Here is a 20,982-nt window from a genome sequence, read left to right as displayed (position 1 = left end):
GGAGGGGAGTAGGGAAAGAGAGTGAAGGAGAAAAAAGGAAAAAAGGAAGAAAAGATGGAAGGAAGGAAGGAAGGAAGGAAGGAAGGAAGGAAGGAAGGAAGGGAGGGAGGGAGGGAGAGAAGGAGGGAGAGAAGGAGGGAGAGAAGGAAAGAGACAGAGAGACAGTGTTTACTGATATGGAATATATAATTCAATGGCACTCACTGAAAAGTAATTTCAGCATGATAAGGAAATCTGGAGCAAAGGCAGAAGGTAGATGTAGTGGAAAAAACAAGAATACAAAATTATATGCATAATGTGATTACATTTATTCAAAATCCATACAGAATGAAAAACTAATCCTGGGCTCTGCTTGCTGTACCTGCTTGAAGATGTGAGAGCTTAGCTTCTGCTTCTACTCCAGCTACTTCTTCCACCATGCCTCTTCAACGTGATGGACTCTTGCCCCTTTGGAATCGTAAGCTAAATAAACTCTTCCTTTTATTAAAAAAGAAAAGAAAAGAAAAACTAATCCTGGAAAGAAATACCAAAAACTTGACTATGGGGGCTGGAGAGACTGTTCAGCAGTTACAAGTGTATACTGCTTTTGCAGAGGACCTGAGGTCAATTCCCAGAACCCATGTCAGACAGCTCACAACACCCTATAACTCCAGCTTGAGGGGGATCGAATATCTCTGGCCTTCTTGGTCACCTATACCCATGTGCACATATCCAGACACAAACACACAAAGACATTCACACAAAATTAAAAATAAAAATAAAATGGGGGGGAATTGAGACAGGGTCTCACTATGTAGCTCTGGCACTCACTATGTAAACCAGGTTGGCCTCAAAACTCACAGAGATCAACCTGACTCTGCCTCCCAAGTGCTAAAGGCATGCATCACCCCACCCCATCCTAAAAATAAATATTTTTAAAAATATTTTATTTTTAATTTTTATTTTATATGTATGCATATATTGCCTGCATGTAGGTAAGTGCACCCGTGTCCTGAAATGCCGCATGGAAGACAGAAGAGTGCTGTGGGATTCCCCTGGAACTGGAGTTACAGACAGTTGTTAGCTGTCATGTGGTTGCTGGGATTTTTTTTTCTCTTAACCACTGAGCCATCTCTCCAGCCCCTTATTTTTATTTTATGTGTATTGAGTGTATTGCCTGCATGTATGTAAGTGCACCCGCGTTGTGCAATGCCCGCAGAGGTCAGAAGAAGGCATCAGAATCCCCTGGAACTGGAGTTATGGATGGTTCTTAGCTACCATGTGGGTGCTGGGAATTGAACCTGGGTCCTCTGCAAGAGCAGTCAGTGCTCTTAACCGCTGAGCCATCTCTCCAGCCCTTTAAATACTGTGGTTTTCATTGGGTAGAAAGAGTATGAGAATTTTTTAAATATTTTTATTATTTTTTATTTTATGTGTATAAGTATATTGTCTGCACATATGTAAGTACATCCATTTTGTGTAATACCTGCAGAGGTCAGAAGAGGGCATCGGATTCCCCTAGAACTGGAGTTTCAGACAGTTATCTGCCATATGGGTGCTAGGAACCAAGCCCAGGTCCTCTGTAAGAACAGCCAGTGCTCTTAACCACTGAGCCATCTCTCCAATCCCCATGAGAAATTTTTTATGTTCATCATAGTTTTTCTTTAGTAAAGATGTATTTAAGGGGAAGGACTTTATTTTTAAAAGTTTAAAACAAAAAAGTCTTAGGGTAGATGGAAGGTCCCTGGCTCATCAAACCACAATAACAAACAAAACAGGACTGCGCTTAAGTCTTTCTCTTTAACTTATATCTTAATGGTCTGATACCACTTACAGATTAACTGACTACATGATCTTCTTGAAGGATGCTGTAAGACTGGCCCCAGGAAAAGAAGAAAGGAGATCAGCAGTAAAAACTGCCAGAAACAGAGGGAAAAAAAGGACTAAGCAGAGATCAGAAAAAAGTAAACATTAAAGAACAGGAAATGGGAGGGGAACAGACAGACAAGAGGATAGGTACACTTTCGTAGATCAAGACTCACATGAAAAAGAGGAGCTAGTAATGGATTTTTTATAACAGACATAGCATAGCTTCATGTTATTTTATTGTTGTCTTTGTTAAGACTGTATGTATCTGTGCCTTTGAGCCTCTTCCTATTCCTCCCAAGGGCAGGCTATGTATTTCCTCAGTCCATATAAGCTGTTATATCTGTCTGATACAGCCAAGAAAGATCAACTGGACACTAGATCTGGACATTCTGGAGCCTACTTTGGCAGCAAATTGCGTAACCACATGCCTGTCTATGTGAGCTATAGATTTCACAGGCTATATGGGACAGCCAGGAAATTTCTGGTGATAAAGGAGATCTGGATGGGGATTCATGGAGCCCCAGAGGCATATACAGAAAACAAGAAAGCATATTAGTTCTTTCTGGGTCTAAACCCCATTTATGACACACAACCAAACTAGCTGAACAATGCTGACTCTTAGCCAAGACCATTTCTGTAAGATGTTTATACTTTTTTGTTGACTTTGGGACATACTCTGTCATCCTCAAAGCTTTTAGTGAGCTAATGGAATGACTGGGGGTGGTTTATTAAATGTCAAGTTAAGGTATTGGGATGAATTTCTACGTAGTTTGATTTGAGTATGGTTATTTCCCAGAAAGAGAGATTTTCCATCGTATTTTCGGTATGATAATGCATCTTTTTTAAAAAAAAAAAAAAGAATTATTTATTTTATGTGTTTGTACCATGTGTGTGCAGGAGCCCATGGAGATCAGAAGAGGGTGTCCTAGTTTGTCTCTCCATTGCTGTGACAAAACACTCTGACCAATACCAACTTGGGGAGGAAAGGGTTTATTCGGCTTACATCTCCCAGGTTACAGTTCATCAGGGAGCCCAAGGTAGGAACTCAGGGCAGGAACTTGGAGGCAGGAGCTGGAGCACAGGCCATGGAGGACTCCTGCTTACTGACTTGCTCCCCTGGCCCCTGCTCAGCTTGCTCTCTTATCCAACACAGGCCCACCTGCCCATGGGTCGCACCACAAACAGTGGGCTGGGCCCTCCCACATCACTCAACAATCAAGAAAGTGCCCCATAGACATGGCCATAGTCTAGTCCAATGGAGGCAATTCCCAAGTTGAGGCTCCCTCAACCCAAGTGTGTCAAGTTGACACTAAAGCTATCCAGCACAGAGGGTTTTAGATCCTCTGGATCTGGGGTTACAGGTGGTTGTGAGCTGCCATGTAGTGCTGGGAACTGGACCTGGGTCCTCTGCAAGCAGCAAGTGTTCTTAAGTGCCAAGTCCTCTCTCCAGCCCCGATAATTCATCTTTTAATGCATTGAAGTCAGGAAAATGGAGACAACCCTAAGAGACCAGCATGTAAGAGAACAAAGACATTAACCTTTAGAGGGTAGTGCAATTGTCTTAGAGTTTTGATGATGCAATTTATAAAAGAATGTTCTCTTCACTACCTAGTTGGATACTCACTAGCTACAAGTAACCAGATTTAGATTCAGAAACTTCCAGGCAGCCAGGTGTATTCATAAAAGGCTGTAATCTTGGCAACAAGGAGGTAGAGGCAGGAGGATTAGGAATATAAGGTCATCCCAGATACATAGTGTGTTAGAGGCCAGCCTGGACTACATGAGATCCTGTCTCAAACAAAAAAGAAAGTTCCAGGTTCTCATTGCTTTGGCCATGTTTTAAATGTTCAGTTGTCATATGTGGTCACTTGGCTATCTTTCTGAGCAGCACAGATATAGAACAGATAGAAAACATCATTATAGAAAGTTCCATTGAAAACCGTTGTGAACCTAGACTTTCAGAATGGTGATCTCAGAACCCGGCATCTCTACATTTGCATGTAGAGTGATTTATTTTTTCTTACTTAGGTTGTCCCTTTGCACTGGTGTACACAGAATGGCATGGGGGAAAGTAAAGCAATGTAAGAGATTAGCCCCCTTTCCTTAATGTAAAAAATAAGAATTCATTAGGGAATGGAGGCTGAGCGTGGTGGTGCATGCCTTTAGTCCCAGCACTTGGGAGGCAGAAGGTGATTCTCTGTGAGTTCAAGGCCAGCCTTGTCTACATAGTGAGTTCCAGGTCAGCTGGGGCTGTAGGGAGACCCTCTTCCAAAAAGACCAAAAAAAAAAAAAAAAAGAATTCATTAGGGAATGGTTAAATAAAATGTGGCATATTAGCTATATGAAATATAATATAGAAGTTAAAGGGAACAAGCTAGATAGGTCAATAAGGACAGATTTCAACAACATATTTGTGTGAGAAGAGTTGCTAAGGGACTGGAGAGATGGTTCAGCAGTTAAGAGCACTGGCTGATTTTGCAGAGAACTCAGGTTCGATTCCCAGCAGCCACATGGCAGCTAACAAAAGTCCTTAACTCCTGTTCCAGGGTATCTGACACCCTCTCCTGGCCCCCATGGGCATCACACACAGTGCACTTACATGCACACAGGCAAAATACTCATACACATAAAATAAAAAATAAATGTTTAAGAGATTTTAAGTCCGGTGTAGTGGCACACGCCTGTAGTCCCAGCACTTGGGAGGCAGAGGCAGGTGGATCTCTGTGAGTTCAAGGCCAGCCTGGTCTACATAGTGAGTTCCAGGCCAGCTGGGGCTAGAGTGAGACCCTGTTTCAAAAAGGCCAAAATAAAAAAGAGTTTTTAAATATAAAAAAAGGTTTCTAAGCCGGGCGTGGTGGCACATGCCTGTAGTCCCAGCACTTGGGAGGCAGAGGCAGGCAGATCTTTGTGAGTTCAAGGCCAGCCTGGTCTACATAGTGAGTTCTAGGCCAGCTGGGGCTACAAAGAGACCCTGTTTCAAAAGACAAAAAAAAGATTTCTAAATATGGTCACTTATGAAAAAAACACAAAGCAGTGGTTATGGTTTAAACATGTTCACTAAGTTCATGTACTATAAATTTAATCCCCAATTCAATAGTTTTAAAAGGTGAGACATGCAGGGCGTGGTGGTGCACACCTTTAGTCCCAGCACTTGGGAGGCAGAGGCAGGTGGATCTCTGTGAGTTCAAGGCCAGCCTGGTCTACATAGTGAGTTCCAGGATAGCTGGGGCTACAGGGAGACCCTGCTTCAAAAAGACAAAAAAAAAGGTGAGACCTTTGAGAGGTGATCAGGATCTGCTCTTGCAGAAGACCCCAGTTTGGTTTCCAGCACCCAGGCTGGGTAGCTCACAATGCCTGTAATTCTAGCTCCAGGGAATCTAATGCCTCCTCTGGTCCCCTCAGACACCTGAACACACATGTACATACCCACAGGCAGACATACACATACTTAAAAATAATAAAAATAAATCTAAAAAAAAAGGCTAAATCAGGCATGATGGCACCTGCCTTTAATCCCAGCAGAAGCAGGCAGATCTCTGTGATATCAAGGCCATCTGGGGCTACAGGGAGACCCTGTCTCAAAAAAACCAAAAGAAAAAAGGGATGAATCCCTTCCCTCTCCCCTTCCTTTATTCAGGTTCCAGAGGTTAGACTCAGGTTGTCAGGCTTGTACAGCAAGCACTTTAAAAACTTAGCCATCTCACTGGCCCTAGGTGAAGTTAAGAGTCAGTTGGTACTGGCACACAGAAATAGTGATAGAAATAACAGCTTGGCATCATTCATGTAAAAATTTTGTACTGCCCTTAGTGACAACCTCCAAAATTCAACTGGTCAATATAAAACCTCACTCAGTAGCTAATTCATACTGACACAGTGGGACACTACAGTTCCTAAAACCAGAGGTTCCGTTGGAACATTTTAAGACTTCCCTTTTATAGAGAGAACACATGACTGTTTATGGGCTTTGAAAAGTGTTCAGATTAAAAAAAAAACTCCTCTGTGTTAGAGAACTCAGATCCAAAAGCTACTTCCTAAAAAACAAATCTGGCGTCACCTGTACCCTACCTCCATAGGGACATGAAGGAAACTTCCATACAGGCAACAACACTAATCGGGCTTCTCAACTTTCATGCCAGAGTGGTAACCCTGTCACCCAACCACCTGTTCATCTGACTTTCAAAACATATGGATCCCGACTCAGTCAACAACAGAGCATACCACTACTTCTGGCCTCTATCAGAGAATAAATGGGGTTGGCCTCCGAGGGCCTGTCAAAAGGCTGGCTGTGAGAAGAGATATTTATGGAATATATTGTAAGGGACATTTTGTCCATCCACTCCTTTAGGTGGCATTTTAATTTGTGTCCTCAGATCAAGTTAGCACACCAGAAGGCTACTTGTCTGAACCATCTGAGCTCAGTCCCTGCAGAAGTGTTTTAATGTTATGCCCTTGGCTTTCAGCCAAGGTAGTTACGAGAAAGTAATATGGAAATCTCTTCTGTGTAGGCTTTGAAAACTGTTACTGAGGACATTGTACCCTATGTTAATCCCACATCAGATATTTCTTATGGAATTTAGTACCAGCAATGGACCATTATGTAGCTGTTAAAAATTATAATTATGGAAGACTAAATATGAAAACGTGTTTATGATATGTTCATAGAAAAACAGGAGTGCAAAATGGTACATAGACTTTAATTGCAGCCATGCAAAATTATATGTGCCTATGGACAAGGACTGGAAGACGACAGGCAAAGATGAGAATTCTATGACGGCAATGGGACTATAAGTATTTTTGTTTTGTAAAAACAATTTTGTTTGCTCTAGTCCTGTCTTTTCAATTGGGGGAGAAAAGAGTTTAGTGACAGGAAAATCTCTTTCTCTCTTACGGAATGTTCTGCTGCTTTCTTCCTGATAACAAGACTTGTGTAACTTGATGCATACCCCCACTTCCTTTCACCACCCAAAAAGGTGAATTTAATGTTCAGTAGTTGTAATTGGGTTCCTCTTCCTTTCCATGTCTCTGATTTTCTATTTTTATAATCTTACGACATTTGTGCTCTTCTTTTAGCATGGTGCTCCAAATCCCTTGTAGAAAGAGGCAAAATATAAAGCAGTTCCCCCAGTTCAAAAGTTACATACAGAGGCCAGGTGTGCTAGCACACACCTTTAATCCCAGGACTAGGGAGATAGAAGCAAGCAGATCTCTGTGAGTTCAAGACCAACCTGGTCTACATAGCAAGCTCCAAGTCATCTGGGGCTACCGGAGACCCTGTCTCAAAAAAAAAAAAAAGTTATACACAAGGGCTGACAAGATGACTCAATGACAAAGGTGCTTGCCATCAAGCCTGATGACCTGAGTTCAATCTCCAGGAGCTACATAGTGGAAAGAGAGAACCAGCTCCCACAAGTTGTCCTCACATGCTGCGGGGCATGTGTGCACACACATAAAGAAATAAATATAAAAAAGAAAATTTGAAGTTCATACAATCACAGTAAATTGGAAAACTATAAGAAAGCAAAAGAGCAAGGCATATCAAAGCATGCCTGTGATACCTGCCTCACTCTGAAGGCTGAGGCAGGAGGAGTGCCACACATCCTAGGCCAGCATGGGATACATGATGAGTACAAGACCAGCCAGGATGCCATAGCAATAATTAATTAATTAACTAGGGCTGGAAAGATGAGTCAGCAGGTAAAGGTGTTTGCTGCCAAGTCTGACGATCTGAGTTCAAGTCCCAGGACCCACATGGTAGAAGGACAGACATAATCTTCTGACCTTCACAGTTGCACTGTGGCATACACAGGCATACACACGCACACAAAATAAATTAAAAAGTTTAAAAAGGTATCTAAATCCAGGGCTGGAGAGATGGCTCAACAGTTAAGACCACTGACCCCTCTTGCAGAGGCCCCAGATTCAATTCCCAACACCCACATGGTAGCTAACAACAATCCATAACTCCAGTTCCAGGGGAATCTGACACCTCCTTCTGACCTCCATGGGCATTGCACAACACGGGTGCACTTGTACACACGCATGCACTCATACACATAAAAAAATAATAATAAAATATTTTTTTGAAAACAGTATCTAGGGCTGGGTGTGGTGGTGCACGCCTTTAGTCCCAGCACTTGGGAGACAGAGGCAGGAAGATCTCTGTGAGTTCAAGGCCAGCCTGGTCTACATAATGAGTTCTAGGGCAGCTGTGGCTACAGGGAGACCCTGTCTCAAAAAAGAAAGGTATCTAAATTCCAAAAATGGGAAGAAGTAAAAGGAGGAAAGACAGGGGCTGGGGAGATGGCTCAGTGATCATAGAGCACTGACTGCTCCTGCACGCACATGGCAACTAATTAAAAATAAATAAAATATTTTTTAAAAGGAGGAAAGACAGCCCACTGGAAAGACTTCATGGCATTTTTTCCTATAATTTTCCAACATATCTTAAATTATGAAATTATAAACATATATAAACTATTATATATGACTCTTTTCATGTAACTTTAAAATATAAGCATGTTTCCATGTACTGTAAACTCTTCCTGACCTTTTTTGCTGCGCTGCGCACAGAACTCATGGCCTCACACATGCTAAGCATGCACTCTACAACTAAGCTACAACCTTTAGTCTTTCTTTTTCTTATTTTTGTTTCTTTTGCATATGTGTAGACAACTATCTTAGGTTTAAAAAAGAAAGAAAAAAATGTCCAGTGTTGTGGCACATGCCTGTAATCACAGCACTTGGGAGGTTGAGGCAGGAGGATCAGGAGTTCACAGTCATCCTTGGCTACCTAGTGAGTGCAGGCCAGCCTGAGCTAAATGAGACTGTCTCAAAAAATCAAGAAGGGCCAGGTGTGGTGGCGCATGCCTCTAATCCCAGCACTTGGGGATTTACAGGCAGAGCTCTGTAAATTCAGGGCCAGCCTGGTCTACATAGTAAGGTCCAGGCTAGCTGGGGCTACGGGGCGACCCTTTCTCAAAAACACCAAAATAAAATCAAAAAGGGAAAGAAAAAAGAGAAAAGGAAGAAAGGAAATAGTAATAGCATTTAGCTTATATAGTTGAGTATATTAAATAAAGATAGAGAGATAATTTGTGTAACATGTTTAGCAAATGCCTAATACTTAACAAAACCCAGGTACATGTTACTTATTAATACTAGTGTAGTTTGTATCATTATTCAACTAGTTCTTAATGGAGCTACGACAACGATGCATCTTTCCCTGTGGTTACTAGCAAAAATCCTATAAAAACTCTAGGTGGGGGTTGTATATTTTTTCAGAGCTGGGCAGGGAAACAAAGAAGTGGGGAAATGTCTATCTTCATTCAAATTAATAGAGCCGGTTTGGCAGCAAGCTTGGGGGGTGGCTCCCAGGTAGAAGAGTGGGTGGTGGCAGCCAGTGAAAGAGTCAAGAGAGCCAAACCCCTATGACCTTCAGGAGAGAGAAAAAAAAACAAGTGGTGAATCAGGAGCCACTTGAGAGCATGAACTGTGAGACAAAAGCCTTTGACTCTCATGTCCTGCATATCTGATCATCACTATGACAGCCTCCTTTTAGTCCTCTTTTCTCACCAACATCTCTTCTATTTTCCCCGGCCACTTTGCTGACTCTGTTTCTTGACTAATTTTGCTTGTGTATGTTTGTTTGTTTCTTGTTCTTGTTCTATTTTTTTGAGTCAGGTTTTCTCTATGTAACCCTGGCTGATCTGGAACTGGCTGTGTAGACCCGGTTACTCTTGCATTTGAGTGATCCAGCCTCTGCCTCCTAAACACTGAGATTACAAGTATGCACCACCATTTCCAGCTTGTATAACATGTATTCTAACATTTCCACAGCAATGAGGTAAGGTATGCTGACTTTTGTAGCTTTCAAGTCATGGTGATTTTTTATCATTCCACCAATCCTTTTGCTCATTCTCCTCAAACGTATGGTCCTATGGTATATGATCATTTTTATCTCTCCAAAGGTTCAAGATATACTTTCATCTTGTGAAGATTTAACAAATAATCTGTTGATTGATGGAAGAGTTTGAAGTCTAGTGGGTGAGACAATACTCCCACGAAATGAAAGGCCATGTAACTATAAGCACAAAATCCAAGAATATATACCAAGTTCACAGAGGTTCAGGAGGTGCAAAGCAGATAAGTGATCTATCAGGTTGGGCTAGTAGGAGAAGGTTTCCAAGAACACCCAAGTTTTGAGCTTTGAATTGAACATTTAAGGGGAGTGATGGACATGAGGTAGTGGAGAGGTGGACCTTTTCAAACAAATGCACAAAGGGAGACAATGCAAGACATAACTCAAGCCAGGACAGATGCCTGCCCCGCCCTGCCATTTCCCTGTCTCAGCAACTCTGTATGATCTGTCACCACACCTGTTTCAGTTAGAGGATAGCTCTTTGTAACATAATGCCCACCAGACTCTCTCAGCTACCCAATTTGAGATTCATGAAGCACTTATCAAGTACTCTAAGCAGGGCTGCAGGAAGGAAGAGCATATGTATAAGATGTTACAGGTATCATGAGCAACTATGTCTCACCTCTCTAGTCTGGACCTCAGGTAGTAACATATGGCCCTCTATTATACCACCTAGGCTGTCTACAGGTAGGGGACAAACGCATGAAGAAAGAAAAAAGAATATGGATGGGCTGGGGAGACAGCTCCATAGGTAAAGTGCTTGCTGCACAAGCATGAGGATCTGAATTTGGATGCCCAGCACTCATATAAAAGCAGGACTTTCAGTGTACATCTATAACCCCAGCTGTGGGGAAGGGGCAGACACAGAAGAGTCCCTGGTGCTTTCTGGCCAACCAGTCTAGCCCAATCAGTGAGTTCCCAGTTCAATAAATAAGATGCTCTGGTGCTGGAGAGATGGCTCAGCAGTTAAAAGCATTTGCTGGTCTTGCAAAGGACCCAGATTTGGTTTCTAGCACCCACATGGCAGATCATAAACATCTGTAACTCCAGTTCCATGGATCTTATGCCCTCTTCTGGCCTTCATGGACAATTCACAACATAGGTGCACTTACACAGATGCAGGCAAAACACTCACACAGAGTTCTTGCAGAAGACCTGGGTTCGAATCCCAGCACCCATATGGCATCTAACAACTGTCCATAACTCCAGTTCCAGGGGATCCGACAGCTTCTTCATCCTCCAAAGGCATTGCACGACATGGGTGCACTTGTCTACATGCAGGCAATACACACAAACACATAAAATAAAAATAATAAATAAAATATTTAAAAATAAATAAATTAATCTTAAAAAGTCATTAAAATGGGTATTGGGGCTCTAGATGATTCAGTGGTTAAGAGCAGTGGCTGCTCTTACAGGGGACCCAGGTTTAGTTCCAAGAACACACGTGACAGCTAACAACTATCTTTTGTTACTGTTACTGTTACTCCAGTTCCAGAGGATCTAATACCCTCTTCTGGCCTCCACAGGCATTGCACACATGTGGTGCACTTACATACATGTAGGCAAAACATTCATACACATAAAACAAAATAAGGCCAGGCATGGTGGCACATGCCTTTAATCCCAGCATTCAGGAGGCAGAGGCAAGCAGATCTCTGTGAAATTGAGGCCAGCCTGGTCTACACAGTGAGTTCCAGGTCATCTGGGGCTACATGAAGACCCTGTCCAAAAAATAAGCAAACAACAACAAAACACTCATACACATAAAATCAAAATAAATAAATAAATAAAATTTAAAAGTTGTTAATGTCCAAGTGTTCCAGATCCTATTCATTCATTCAACATTTACTGTGACCTAGAGCTGAGGTCACAGAGATGTATAAGACTTGTCTCTGCCCTCTAGAGGCTCACAGTTTATTGAGAGAGACAGACCAGACAAGCAAACTAATGTGGTTTGTTGCTAGAAAATGTGTTTGCCTGAGGTACCTGAAAACACAGAAATGGGACAATGAGCTGCATGTGAGGGGAAAAGGGAACATTTCAAAAAAGGAGGGTTGAGGAAGGGATAAGAGCAATGACATGGAGGCAGGAGGATGAGAAATTCAAGGTCATCCTCAGCTACATAATGAGTTCAAGGGCAGCTAGGGCTACATGAAACCCTGTCTCAAAAAACAAAATGAAACAAAAATCAATGACAGGATTCAGAGAGAAAGGGAATTATGAGGAGATGATATCTCCAGGAAATAGTGGAAAACTCAGCTAACTAGCACTTAGTGCATGTAGGTGAAAGATGAGGCAGAGAAAGTGGAAAGTGATTTGAATACGAAGAACTCTGCCAGAACTTGAGTACATGGGTAATGGAGAAAATCAGAGAGAAGCAGGGAAATTACACCATCACCTATAAGTGACAGATACCAGCTCTCACCTGTGTCCTTGAGTAAGTCACCTGATCTCTGAGATCAACATTTTCATTTATAAAATGGGCATAACAGTAGAACCTACCTTACAAGATTGATGTGAGGAGCAAACGAGCTAAAGCTGGTAAAGGAACTGGCACATAGTGCTCCATAAATTTTAGCTGTAATTACCAAGCATGCGTCTTAGAAAGGCAGACTTGTTGGCAGCATAGAACATAAACTGTAGTGGGGAGAAGACGGATGAAAAGAGCTCCAGTTAAGATGCTATTCTAATTTAGTATCTCCAACTGGAATTTGGAAGGATCACGTTAAGGAGATAAAAAAGTGAAGGTAAGTGTGGCTCCGAAAGCTGAGAGGACCAGGACAACCACTAACCAAATTCTGAGGCCAGAGGGTAAGGGTGTGGGTGTAAAAAGAGATAAAACAAAGTTCAGTTGGGGACCTGTTGAATGAGAAGTGAAACCCGTCGAAGATAGGAACCAGAGAATATCAATACTTTAAGGAGGCCAGGAGAGCCCATGGAGGAAACTGGCGAGAGTCTGTCCCTGTAAACTTCTTATGGTGGGTGGAGGGGGTAAGGGAGACCACCACTACCAGCTAACCATCTAGGTGATCGAACTCCCCGACGTGTATATGTATTATTTTCTAGTCCGGTCCTTGCTTCTTAATACTCCGCTTCTTATAGGGGCAACAGTTTTTTGGTTGGTTTGTTTTTTGGGGTTTTTTTTGTTTTGTTTTTTTTTTCATTTTGCTTTCTTAACTAGAGGGACGGAAAAGTCTAGCGTCTCTCAATACGGTCACTTAGGCGACCCCGAAACACAAGGGAGCGGGTGGAAAAGTAGAGAAGGAGGAAAATGATTTTTAAGAACAGAAAAAGAGTCCGGGACGACCTCTAATCATTAAAGTTCCACCTCCCCATATCCTGCCACGCTGCTCTCCAGCCGCCGGTATCGTACTCTTGCTCGCAAGGGAAGACGGGAGATGTAGTCCTCGTGACCGACCAGTGTGGCAAGACTGAAGAACTCGGTTTCCCAACCGGCTCTCGAGGCGCGTGCGCAGATGGCTACCCCGACGAGTGGTAAACAGAGACGTCAGGCGGGGGCTGCTGCTTGGAGCAAAACAAAAGGGAAACCCGGGGGGCGGGGGGTGGGGGGGTTCCGACTGGGGATTCGGTGCGGGAATAAGGGAGGCTGGAGCGGCGGGACCCTTGACCCTATTAGGAGTGAAGAGGAGGTAAGAGGCGGGGGGAAAGGGAGTCAGGGGAGGGACAAGTGACGCGGGGGGGGGCGCGGGGCGTGGGGGAGGGCAGCGATCCGGGTGGAGGAAATTTGGGAGGAGTGTCGGGGGGCAGCAACTTAAAAGGGGGAGGGAACTGAGCTGAGGAGACGTTCGGTGATGGGAGCGCAATGTATGAGGGGTTCTGCTGCCTCTGGTTTAAAAGAGCAGGAAGCTGAGTGAGAGGTTGCAGAAAGTGCCTTCTCTAGGCAGAGGTTACAGGTGGTGTCTGGAAGAAGAGCTCCGGGGCTGCAGGCTGTAGTCGGGAAGGGGATCGGAAAACTGTGTGGAAGGGACAGTTTGGGGGCTAGAGTCCTAGGGCGAGGGGGAAGTCCGTGACTTTCTGAGGACTGGCAGGAATGTGCCTTCTGACCCTCGGTGCTTCCCCCCTGGGGGGAGGCATGGTAAGGGACTGTGGCCGGCTTCACTGAACGCTGAGCCGCAGAGGTCCAACTCCACGTATGGATCCAGAGAATAAGAAGTCAGCCACAGAGGCTGCGGCGATCATAGACCTCGATCCCGACTTCGAACCCCAGAGCCGTCCCCGATCCTGCACCTGGCCCCTTCCTAGACCAGAGCTCTCTACCGAGCCACCAGAACCGTCCGAGGTGGAGCCAGGTCTGGGAGAGAAGGTACACTCGGAGGGTTCCTCCGAGCCGATCCTGTTGCCCTCTCGGCTTCCAGAGCCGGCCGGGGGCCCCCAGCCGGGGATCCTGGGGGCTGTAACAGGTCCTCGGAAGGGAGGCTCCCGCCGGAATGCCTGGGGAAATCAGTCATATGCAGAACTCATCAGCCAGGCCATTGAAAGCGCCCCGGAGAAGCGGCTGACACTCGCCCAGATCTATGAGTGGATGGTCCGCACGGTGCCCTACTTCAAGGACAAGGGTGACAGCAACAGTTCAGCAGGATGGAAGGTAACTATGACCCCCTTACCTTCATTCCAACACCATCCACCCCTGGGCCCCTTGTGGTTACTCCCAGTCTGGGGGCGCCTTTTACCGCCTCTCGCCTCCTTTGGGAAGCCCAAAGATCCACCTCAGTCTTCAGTTAGACAAACATTTACTTAGTACATAGTATATGCCACACTCCGAGCTTGATGCGGGAGGATCACTGATGAATAAGACACTGTCTCTGCCCTGAGGAAAATCGAATTCTCTACTTACTGCTCAGCACTCCCAGCACTTTGGCTTGAGCTGCTCCAAACACTTATTCCCACAGAGAAGTCTTTATCCTATGTACAGCAGGAACTGTGTGGATTCTCCACCCGAACCTAGACTTGCCTCCTCCCCCACCTCCCACCCAACACCTTTTGGCCCATTCCTGTGGGATTACTCGGATTCCCTGCTTGCCTCCCAATACCTCAGTGTAGAGGAACTGTTCAAGGATGGCTCTATCCTAGGGGGAGTGGGCAGTAGAGAGAAAAAGAAGTGATATTCATGGAGAAAGGTAGCTGACCTTATGTACTAAGGGTAAAAAGGGGGCCATGAGCTGCTTTCAGTCCCAGTTTACCCTCTACTGCCAAAACTCTCCCTTGGAAGGAGCTATCCACACTCTTAGGGAAAAATCTTTATTGTTGAGGAATATTACTCCTGAAAAAGGAGGTATTGCTCTGACTTTAGAGCACAGGTTGGGAGTTCCCTTGCTCTTTCTTGAAGAAGCTGGGAAAAGATCTTCCAAGATAATACTGAAAATTTTACCTTGAAAAATACAGGCTCTTATCACAAAATTAAGGAATTGGGGGATTCAACCCTATCAATGCCTTGTACCTCTGTAGGTGGCAAGGATTAGCATCAAAGTACTGAAGACAGGATGGAATGGGCGGAAGATCGTCTTGTAGGTGTTAGAGAGTGAGAGAACAGATCTGCAGTATGTGAAGGGGGGAACAGAACAGAAGAAGGGACAGCTGACTGAGACCCTTGGCACTATTTCTGGGTAAACTGCCATGCCACAATCTCAGCTCATAAAGAGCTCCCCTCCTTGGACCCAGCCTACACAGCTGTTTTTCTTTTCTCTTAGGTTCATTTTCCAGGGTAGAAAAAATGAGCATGAGTTGTCAGTTATACTGTGGGAGTAGTCTCTCCTTATGATTTACACTTACATGGGGCTTTATAATTGATGAAATTTTTTTTTCTTTTGGCTCTGGAAACTGAACCCAGGGTAGTGCATTTGCTAGGCAAGCACTCTACCTCTAAGCAAAATCCCTAACACACACACCCCAGAATCATTTTTTATTTTTTTTCATTTTGTTAATCTTCACGGCAGTTCTGAAATTCTACATTTTGTGTATGAGGAAACTAAAGCACAGAAAGGTTGGGAAATTAGCTTACTATCAGGATGAGGACTTGAATGCACGTTTTGCTATAAATCCTGTTTTTCTAAAGAGAGCATGGCTTGCTTTCATTGAAATAAGTGATTGAGAAACCAAATCAGATGGGATTTAGAGCCCCTAAAGTCCCCCAGCAAAAAGCTTCATGCCTGAGTTCACTTCTCTGGTGATGTGCCAAGGTCACTCCCACCCCACCAGGGGGCGGCACTCCCTTAGAGCAAGAAAGCTTAAGTTAGGTAGCTTAGTGAGCAGTTTAGCAGTCACACCCCTCCCCTTGCCTTAAACGTAAAAGAGTTACAGGCTCCTAGGAAACTGACCTCTCCCACTCCCATGTGCTAGTTCTAAGGCAGAAAGGAGAGTGAATATGGATGGAAGTGTAGCTCAGTAGTAAAGTCTTTGCACAGCATATGTGAGGCCCTGGGCTCAACCCCCAGCACATCACACATCTCTCTCTCTCTCTCTCTCTCTCTCTCTCTCTCTCTCTCTCTCTCTCTCTCTCAGAAGACCCAGAGTAAGAGAATGAGAAAGGAGGAAATTACAGTGCCAGAAAGCACTATGGCCTTCAGTTACTAAGAGCCCAGGGTAAAGGGACAAGTGCAACTCGTTGAAGGAGCTAGAAGCATGGGCACAGGAGTCTTAGTCCACAGAGCCCCAGGGAGACCAGGAAGCATTTGGCTAAAGGACTCTGGCACAAGAAGCTGCTCAAGCCATACTCCTTGGGCAAAGGGTCTCCTTATCTAAGAGTCAGACACAGTGGTTTCTCACTGTCCAGAGCCTCAGCTTCCTAGTGGCTCCTAGCATGTCTCAGCCTCCTCTTGAATTTATTTCTAAACTAAAGAGCTCCACATGGGATGTCAAATGCCCTTAAGGGTAGAGAGATTATGCTCAAATTCCTAAGAAGACTTGAGGTAAAAGAGCTGGAAAGGAGGGAAGGAAGAGATAGGAGGTGGGGCAGGCAGCATATATCTACCAGTAAAAATAAACTGCACCAGGGGCTCACAAAATGCCAACCTCTATCTTGCTCCCTGGGCCACTGACCAAAAACAAGGTATATTTAGCAGAAAGAATGTCAGCAATGAGGGAGGAATAGAAAGCAGGTAGCTTCCCATGCCCAAGGCATTCAGGAGCTGACAGAGCCTCAAGGGGAGCCTCACTGTAATCATCTGGGGGTCACCTACCAATCAGGCCACAAATATTATGTATTGTGAGCTTAATGTGCTGTGGCCTTGGCACTCTGGAGAGGGGGGAGACTGGTGACAGTGGAACCAGAGGGCATTGTCTGTACCCTTGGTGCTTACAATTGACAAGAATAATTACATGACCATATAAATTTTAAAATTGTGGGGAACAGATAAAAAACACACAAAATTTGGCTTATGGAAGATAAACATACACTTTATTGAAAGAGGTAGGATTTAAGCTTAGCCTGTAGTAGAATTTAGACAGGGAACACCCTCCCTAGGAAAAGAGAGAGATTATATCTCATTGAAGTGTTGAAAGTGTGTCCTAATCAGCAGAAATATAACTAGGATGGGGGATGTCTTTCAATCTTATTGTTAGCTGGGTGGCCCAAAGACCCAGTGGAGAATGGAGCACTAACTGCACTGAGGGTCCAGCCCTCCATCCTGTTCAGAGTACGGGCCCATGACAGGGGTCGTTCCTGGGCTGGTATGAGCACCATCCTGTATTTTCAGTCCAAGCCTGCATTCAAGGAAAAGACTGGAGCTGTGGAATACTTTTCCCCATCTGAACTTAGTTCCTTCTGGGTCAGGAGCACTCCCAAGCCCATCTTCCCAATAGTCTCTGAGTCCCAGAGACTTGGAAGTAGCTTTTCCAGGGTGGACATTGGGCCCTTCCTCAGCAGTGGGTTGTTACTTTGTCTTTACTACCCCAGAACAGAGAAGTCCAAAGGAGATGCTGAGCCTGGGAACTCTGTACAGTCTCTTCTCCCTCTCCTTCCCAACATCACTCCAGCTTTCCCCCCTGGATTTGCCTTTTGAGTCTCCTACTATGTCTCAGCTTCCCCTTAGACTAGACTGCTGGCCACCAACCTTTCCCTACACGTATCTCATCCCCTTTCTACTACCTCTGTCCCATCTAGAACTCCATCCGCCACAACCTGTCCTTGCACAGCAAGTTTGTCAAGGTTCACAATGAGGCCACTGGCAAGAGCTCTTGGTGGATGCTGAACCCTGAGGGAGGCAAGAGTGGCAAGGCGCCCCGCCGCAGGGCTGCCTCAATGGATAGCAGCAGCAAGCTGCTCCGGGGCCGCAGCAAAACTTCCAAGAAGAAACCTTCTGTACTACCAGCTCCACCTGAAGGTGCCACTCCAAGGAGTCCTATGGGCCACTTCACCAAGTGGTCGGGCAGTCCTTGTTCTCGAAATCGCGAAGAAGCTGATGTGTGGACAACTTTCCGTCCACGAAGCAGTTCAAATGCTAGCACTGTCAGCACCCGGCTGTCCCCAATGAGGCCAGAGTCTGAGGTGCTGGCGGAAGAGGAAATGCCAGCCTCAGTCAGCAGCTATGCAGGAGGTGTCCCTCCCACCCTCAACGAAGATCTCGAGCTGCTGGACGGGCTCAATCTTGCATCTCCCCATTCCTTGCTGTCTCGGAGCAGTCTCTCTGGCTTCTCTTTGCAGCATCCTGGGGTTGCTGGCCCCTTACATAGCTATGGCACCTCCCTCTTTGGCCCAGTAGATGGTCCTCTGTCAGTAGGAGAAGGGTGCTTCTCAAGCTCCCAGTCTCTAGAGGCCCTGCTCACCTCTGATACACCACCACCCCCTGCTGATGTTCTCATGACCCAGGTAGATCCCATTCTGTCCCAGGCTCCCACACTTCTGCTGCTGAGTGGGATGCCTTCCTCCAGTAAGCTGGCCACTGGAGTCAGCCTATGTCCTAAGCCCCTAGAGGCTGCAGGCCCCAGCAACCTGGTTCCCACCCTTCCAGTGATGGTACCACCTCCAGTAATGGCAGGTGCTCCCATTCCCAAGGCCTTGGGAACCCCTGTGCTCACATCTCCTACTGAAGTTACAAGCCAAGACAGAATGCCTCAGGATCTAGATCTTGATATGTATATGGAGAACCTGGAGTGCAATATGGATAACATCATCAGTGACCTCATGGATGGTGGTGAGGGACTGGACTTCAACTTTGAGCCAGGTACAGCACCCCATAAACACCTCAGCATCTCAAAACCTACATCTACCCCTGAGTGCCCAGCTAATCCCATTATCTGAACCAGGGAGAGCTTTAGAACTGGTAGCAGAAGTTCCTGGGGATCTGGAGGGAGGAGGTCATATTAAAATAGTATAGTTTCTGAATGAGACCTCCAGGCCCCTCACAAAAGTGAGAGCTATATGGAGCAGAGGGAGTATCTCTGCTTGACATGAATCTGGATGATGCCCCAGATGAATCTTTCATCTTGTCTTCCATTTCTTTTTCCCACAGATCCCTGAAACACAGCTGGAGAAAAGCTTTGTCCCCTGCTTCAGAGGTGGAGCCAGGCGTGTCCATATCCACTTTTCCCCCTTGAGCCCTCCCCAGAAGTTTGAGACCCTGCTTTAGAGCTAGGGTGAGGTCTGGTCACACACAAGAGTGTTGAAAAAATTATAAAGATGAAGCTGTACCATATGGGGACTGTGGAGGGAGGGTGATGGGAGGGAGAAGGGAAGAGGGTTTATACTCACTGTGCCAATTAGGGGGTAATTATGGCCCTTTCTCTGGAGCCATCATTGATTTCCCCATTCCCACCCCCTAGGCCTTATAGCAGGGGCCAGCAATGCTGTTGGAAATGTGAAGTCACCAGTGGCCTTACCCCTGCCTTTGGGAGCAGGATTTTTTTGTAGAGAGTCTTATTAGAGTTGGGCCAGGTTGGGTTGAACCTGGGATTTTTATGCAGTGGCCCCTTAGGCCCGTGGGGGGGGGGCAGGGGGAAAATTGGGGACCTAGAAGGGCCAAGGTCTGAGCACTGGAGTGGCTCACCAGGCCAAATCACCTTTGGAAGGATGCAGATGACAGGATTTTTATAAACTTTTAAAAAAATATAAACACAAATAGAGATTTTTAACAGTGGCAAGGTGCTAGTGATGGGGAGAACGCTTTTTTTCTTTCTGAAGGCTTTGTCATAGTGACATGATACAAACACTACAGACAGTACTAAGGGAGACATGGGGAACTTGGGGAGAGGCTGGTAGCAATAGTGAAGTGGGGACAAACTCCCATTTGGACTAGGTCTAGAAAAAGGTCTATGCATAGTTTGGAGTTTCCTTAAGGAAAAGAACCTAAGCCAGGTCCCCGCATTTCTGTTAACTTGTGCCTAGAAGAGGGTGCTGTTGTGGCACAGCCACGCTCTTGTTTGACCCAAAGCGGGTTAATCCTACCAGGGGAGAGTGCATCAGGAGGCCTGGAATTAGCTTGGGGTTTGGGAGGGCGTGGGAGGGTGAGAAAGAGGGAAGGATTTAGGGTTGTACAGTTAGGTACAGAGACCTCCCTGTTCAAGGCCCAGGACAGCTGTCCCTGCCCTTCTTTTTCCTGGACTGCTGGGGTTATGTGGAAGAGTGTGATGGCAGGCTGGGCCATGAAAAGGAACAGGGAAGGGGGAGCTTGGGGAGCTTGGCTGAGGGTCTGGGAAATGAGCAGGGATGGGGGGAATGTGGATCAGGTTTACTAGCACCTGCCAGGGAGGCCATCTGGGGCTCCTCCACCCCAGCCCCCAGGCAGCCCCTCCCCGTGCCGGTTGCATTGTCCCCACCCCCACCCCTGCTGTGGGTTCCCATCATTTCCTGTGTCAGTGCCTGGCCTACCCAGATTGTATCATGTGCTAGGTTGGAGTGGGGAAGTGTGTCAAATCAATAAATGAATAAATTCAATAAATGTCTATAACCAGCTCTGGTTTCTGCTGCCTTGCTGCTCCCTTCGAATATGGGGGAGGGAGGGGAAAAGGCAGAGGGCACTTAGGCGGAGGGCTAGTGGGAGGGACTGCCCGCAGGCTGGGGGGGGATTTCAGCTTGGGAGTAATGGCATGTGGTGGGGGAGGGACACCTAACCCCAGCAGGAGATAGGCCTCCCCCTAGGGGAAGTAGTCTGGTCTGAGAAGACCCCACCCCCTACTCTGGCCCTCAAAGGCTCATTGTACTGGAGTCTAGTAACCAGACTTCAGTCTTTCCTCACCCCTATCCAAGTGCTCACTCCAGC

General features: G+C 45.7%; 1 protein-coding gene across 1 annotated transcript; it reads left to right on the top strand.

Moving 5' to 3' along the window:
• The first annotated feature begins 12,396 nt into the window (after positions 1-12,396).
• Foxo4 (forkhead box O4) lies at positions 12,397-20,673 on the top strand. The gene is made up of 4 exons (XM_008855591.2): positions 12,397-12,516; positions 13,128-14,375; positions 17,889-18,948; positions 19,237-20,673. Exons 2-4 carry the CDS (start codon positions 13,923-13,925, stop codon positions 19,242-19,244), a joined length of 1,521 nt encoding a protein of 506 aa, XP_008853813.1. The 5' UTR covers positions 12,397-12,516; positions 13,128-13,922; the 3' UTR covers positions 19,245-20,673.
• The last annotated feature ends 309 nt before the right edge of the window (positions 20,674-20,982 follow it).

Source organism: Nannospalax galili, unplaced genomic scaffold (assembly GCF_000622305.1).
Source record: "Nannospalax galili isolate Female #2095 unplaced genomic scaffold, S.galili_v1.0 scaffold747, whole genome shotgun sequence".
Lineage (NCBI taxonomy): Eukaryota > Metazoa > Chordata > Mammalia > Rodentia > Spalacidae > Nannospalax > Nannospalax galili.
Note: the sequence above shows the minus strand (reverse complement) of the source record. Positions and strands in the feature narration are given on the sequence as shown.

Coding starts and splice junctions, on each gene's coding strand:
- Foxo4 (XM_008855591.2), top strand. CDS start 13,923: ATGGATCCAGAGAATAAGAAGTCAGCCACAGAGGCTGCGGCGATCATA. Junction 14,376..17,888: donor ACAGTTCAGCAGGATGGAAG/GTAACTATGACC, acceptor TGTCCCATCTAG/AACTCCATCCGCCACAACCT.